A 5,371-nucleotide genomic window follows, 5' to 3' on the forward strand; every position below is an offset into this window, starting at 1 on the left:
GCAAATCTGTTAGGCACTTAAAAAAGAAAAAATATATATAATTGTCCTAAAATGGAATTATTCAAAAATGTATTCTCATTAATACATCTAAAATGTGATTTTTTTTTCCAGTATTGCAACTCCCGTTATCAACATGCTAAGTTTATTTATGACGTTATTGTCAAATTTTACATTCACTGCTGAAGCTTTGTTCAAAAAGAAAGGCACAGTTGCCTATTCAAGCAGACTTCACAGGCAATATCCTGTTTAATGTGATYATTCAGGTGTATTTGTTTGATTTGAACATTTCATTGCAGGAACAAAAACACACTAACGTCTAATTTAGGGAGACTTTATATAATGTAAAAATTTGAGCATCTCTTACCAAAAAGTCCAAACTTGGTTTGGTATTTTAATGCTACAGCACATTTTTCCTCGTTTCTGGTTGACCTGGTTTTCAAGCCAGCCAGAAAGACAGAGGCCCCATTTCAGTTTGCCTCACTGAGTTATTTGAAAAGGGGCCGACCTCGTTCATTTCTGTCTAAACTGTCCAGTATTAACGAGAAGAAAATATCAAGCATGCTTTAGAGCCGCACTTTCGCTGAAACATTTGGCCATTTTATGTCTTTATGAGGACGTTTAATCTTCAAACACTTCAAGCTCTAATGAACTAGTGTTTTTCAAGAGCCAAAATAATAATAATAATAATATATGTCTTTATGAGGACGTTTAATCTTCAAACACTTCAAGCTCTAATGAACTAGTGTTTTTCAAGAGCCAAAATAATAATAATAATAATAATAAAAAACAGCCTGTTGTTCTCTCACAGGGACCTTAACTTAAATTCAATATTTCCCATGAAATGAATGTAAACAAAACCTCGGTGGCATTTGGATGCTAAGGGCGAGGGATTTTTTTTCTTGACAATGGGCATAAAGTACTGGTACAAAAATTAAACATTAATGAGCCATAAGTCAAACCCATGAAGCATTAAACTATGTCGAGAAGTTTAACATGGGAAAGATGGCATCCCTGCTATATTTAGCACATTTACTGCGCTGAGCTACCTGCAGTAACATCAAACTGTCACTGAAAGTGAAGACAGGTACACGCTGTAAGTTGATAGTGAAGCGGGGAGCAGACAAGGCTCACAAATATAAATTGTGACATGAGGCTATCACATTATATAATAGCTTTCAATAACTATTATATAATATGAACTCTATTAGTGATAAATACTTCATTTGAGTTCATTTTTATTTATTGTTCTTAAATTTATAACCTCAAATGTATGCTGTTTGATTTAAAGCCTCTTTTTAACCTTCTGCAAACAGTGTTATTCTTTTGTTTGATCACTGTTTTATTGTTCCTTTTTTTGGGCTGTTTGCTACCTGCAGTCAATAATTTTAACCGATGACACCCCCGACCTTTATGTGAACTCTTTGCTCACAAAATGACATCCTCTTTTTGACCATTTAAACCTCATCACGGCCTAACATTAAGAACACTGTTCTGAAATCAGAGTAGGTCTTTGCTAATTGCTGTCCATGAGGGATTTGGCTGATCTGACACATATTCCCACAGAAAAGCCTGCAACCCATTCATTAATAATAAATCTTCACTTCATCAGTAGTTTCACGTCCATTCCATCAAATATTTAGGAGTCTGTATGTGGCTACAGTGGATGACAGACAAGTTAAAACACAGTTCATTAAGCACTGAGGTGTAATACCATCAAATAAATTGAAATACAGACAAATTTTTGAAACTGAAAGGGGCATCACTAGTATCCAGTTTCTGCTGCAATGGCTGAGCTGATAACTCAGTGTTGACACCTAAACACAAGAACAATTTGTTAAATCTTAGCAGTACAACGGAACAATAAAAATGTGACGGAAGTTTCAACAAACTTATCCAACGCGTCACTCGACCAGCTGGGGTACTGTTTGTTCTGACTTGATGGCTTTAGATAGACATCAGCGGTCATGCAAAACCGTGCTTTCCGTGTCAGGCACAAGTTGCGTGGCCTCCCCTGAAACAGAACCCCGGTAGTGAAGCTGTGGTGCTGGCACGCCTGTGCTCATATTACAAACCTGAAGCGACAGTGCAACACACACAGAGGTAACCCTCAGGTCGTGGTCTGTCAGGAAGAGCAAGATTTAGTATGGACTGCTAAGAAGGACCAATGGATGTGGATGGTTTAGAATTGGGTGCCATTTTAAGAACTATTTTCAAAGTTTATAGAGTTGTTTCCTACGGAGCCCGTGAGGGGATATGGGGGGATTTTTTTCTTTTGCGTTCCCACGCAATACCTTTGCATTCCCTCGCAATACTTTTGCATGACCTCGCAATACCTTTGCGTTACCTCGCAATACCTTTGCGTTACCTCGCCATACCTTTGCGTTACCTCGCCATACCTTTGCGTTACCTCGCAATACCTTTGCGTTACCTCGCCATACCTTTGCGTTACCTCGCCATACCTTTGCGTTACCTCGCAATACCTTTGCGTTACCTCGCCATACCTTTGCGTTCCCTCGCAATACTTTTGCGTTCCCTCGCAATACTTTTGCGTTCCCTCGCAATACTTTTGCGTTCCCTCGCAACATTGTTTTGCGTCTCCACGAAAAAGTTTCATTTGTATATGAACTGAATTAAATCAGCCTTTTATATCTGGTTACCAAAACAGGATGTGTCGCCACAAGTTTGTGAAATTGACATTGATGTTGCGTGGCTGCGCTGTCATATGACATACTTCCATGTGTGGTTGTGTGATATATTCATTCTGAAGCTGAATTAAAGCAGTAAGCTAACTCGCTAATGGTAAACATGTGAGTTTGTTAATAAACCGACAGGCACAACAGTGATAAACTACTTTTGCGAGGGAACGCAAAAGGTATTGCAATGTAACGCAATACTTTTGCGTGGGAACGTAAAAAGAAAAAAATCCCCCATGTCCTCTCGCGGGCTCAGTAGTTTCCCATAAAGGTATTGAAGAATTTCACGTTTAGATATTATTGAGGTTCTGATAACAACTCACTGATGGTAAGTTAGTGCTGAAAACATCACATTGTTACTCATGCWTGAGTCATCTAAATATAAGTCAGAGAAGAAACAAAATTTATCCAAAAACTGTCTGGTTCTAACAAAAAGTGTTGGTTTCTAAAGGTTTAATCTTTTTCATGATCTACAGAGGAGACCCAGACAAGTGTGACATATGGGGGAACACGCCACTCCATTTGGCAGCTGCTAACGGTCACCTCAACTGCCTTTTCTTCCTGGTGTCTTTTGGTGCCAACATTTGGTGCCTGGACAATGACTACCATACCCCGCTGGACATGGCTGCCACAAAAAACCACATGGATTGCGTCCGCTACCTGGATTCCATTGCTGCCAAGCAGACAAGTCTCAATCCCAAGCTGGTCAGCAAGCTAAAGGACAGGGCGTTCCGTGAGGGCGAGCGGCGGAACAAAGAGTGCGTGAAGATGCAGAAAAAGCACCGCAAACGGATGGAGCGAAAGTTCCATAAAGAAGCCACTGAAGAGTCTGTGTCGGATGTCATGAGCTTTTCCAGCTTTACTGGCAGCTCTGTTAGCCACAAGCTGCACAACTTCAACACTGTCAGTGTGCCATACTCACAGGTAAGGGCTTTACTTTTTTAAGGTTTTATGTACTAGCTGACAGTCGTTGTTGGCTTGTGATTTTGACTTGTTGGTGCTTCTGTTTATTTAGGCAACTCTTCACGCCACAAACCGTGGAAAGACAAAGATCCAGAAGAAGCTGGAGAAGAGAAAACAAGGAGATGGCACTTTTAAAATCTATGAAGATGGGAGGAAGAGTGTGCGCTCTCTTTCTGGACTGCAGCTGGGTAACGATGTCATGTTTGTCAAACAAGGGACCTATGTCAACCCAAAAGAGCGTGGCCGCCGTAACGTTCGTGACATGTTCCCCAGAGACAACGACGATGCCATTTCACGTGCCATGAGCGAACCGGACCTTCACGGGCCAGACGTGGACTACTCCGAGATCAGCACCGACTCGGGTCACGATTCCCTGTTCAATCGACCCGGTCTTGGCACCATGGTTTTTAGGAGGAACTATGTAACTGGGGGAATGTTTGACCTCAAAGCTCGAGACAACATCAGCTTGGCCACCTCAGGCAATAATGTGCATCTACGCAGTCGGCTGCACCATTACCCAAGTCTAGATGAAGACAGTATTGGGAGTGCCCACAGCCTGCAGGAGAGGAACATGGAGGAGCTGCCTTGGGAAGAAGTAGAAATAGGATTGGATGATGATGATGAGCATGACACAAGTCCGCTGGAGGTCTTCCTTGCCACACAGGGCATGAGCGAGTTTTACTCCATCTTCAAAAGAGAGAAAATTGACCTTGAAGCTCTATTGCTGTGCTCTGATCATGACCTCAAGAGTATCCACATCCCCTTAGGACCAAGGAAGAAGATCTTAGATGCCTGTAATCGACGACTTGAGACCATGGAGGAACCTGATGGCATGGAGGACACAGAATTGTGAGTACCGAGGTGCTTTAAGCATTAACAATCAACTTTAGTGTTTTGTCTCTTTTGCAAAGTGACTGATTTTTTTATTTTATTTTTGTTGTTATTTAGGCCCATCAARGTCTTATTTACTGTCAGTTGTTTCTGAAAACATTACCTGGATGTGACTTTAGTCTTGATTGCACAGAGAGCCTGTTGCTTTCTGCCAAACTGCTGTGACATTGACAAAAGATGAGTTTTTGTAAAACTAGTGATTGAGATTTTCCACGAACTGCTGGTAAAGGCATGAAAAACAGAAAACTTTTTCACTTTGTTCTTTTGTTTTATCGAAGCGTTTGATGAAAACAGCATGCAATATAAACACATACCATGTTTTCCTGTCCCAGTTGTGTGTTGCAATGTGCTGTTAAAATTCTAGGCAGGTGTWGGTCAGGTTTGGGGAAAGTTATTGTGAAGAACACGTGACTATCTTGTTTTCTTCCGGCTGCTCTCCTCTGCAGGGGTAGCCACAGTGAACAAACTCACATAATAGATTTGGCAATTGTTTTTATGCTGAATGCTCTTACTTGTGCAACTTATCCGTTTAAGGGATCAAATGAATATGATAACTTTTATCATCTTAATAAGTTAAATCATTTTACATTATAAGCAAGATTTACTTTTACTGGCAAACTTTAAAACTGACTAAACCTTTACACCAGGGCTATTCAACTAAATTGCTCAGAGGGCAACATGAGGGCAGGGGAAGCACAGCATTATGTAAAATAACAGTTATTTTTATATTTTACCTTATAAATTTCCATACTTTGTTGAATTGAATCATATATTATAATATAATACCAGAATATATTCATAAAATATATTATATAAAATTCTAG

At 40.3% G+C, this 5,371-nt stretch overlaps 1 protein-coding gene across 2 annotated transcripts in view; it reads left to right on the forward strand.

Annotated features, from left to right (window-relative positions):
- The first annotated feature begins 3,077 nt into the window (after positions 1 to 3,077).
- The window catches only part of ush1ga (Usher syndrome 1Ga (autosomal recessive)), a 3,584-nt gene continuing 1,290 nt past the window's right edge, over positions 3,078 to 5,371 (forward strand). Inside the window, exons 1-2 of one of the 2 annotated variants that reach the window (XM_014023769.1) lie at positions 3,078 to 3,617; positions 3,709 to 4,509. In XM_014023769.1, coding sequence (XP_013879223.1) covers positions 3,159 to 3,617; positions 3,709 to 4,509 — 1,260 coding nt within the window. In that variant the 5' untranslated portion in view covers positions 3,078 to 3,158. Of the gene's footprint in view, positions 3,618 to 3,708; positions 4,510 to 5,371 lie in introns of those variants that run through there. The other variant, XM_014023768.1, reaches the window with a different exon arrangement.

Source organism: Austrofundulus limnaeus, unplaced genomic scaffold (assembly GCF_001266775.1).
Source record: "Austrofundulus limnaeus strain Quisiro unplaced genomic scaffold, Austrofundulus_limnaeus-1.0 Scaffold389, whole genome shotgun sequence".
Lineage (NCBI taxonomy): Eukaryota > Metazoa > Chordata > Actinopteri > Cyprinodontiformes > Rivulidae > Austrofundulus > Austrofundulus limnaeus.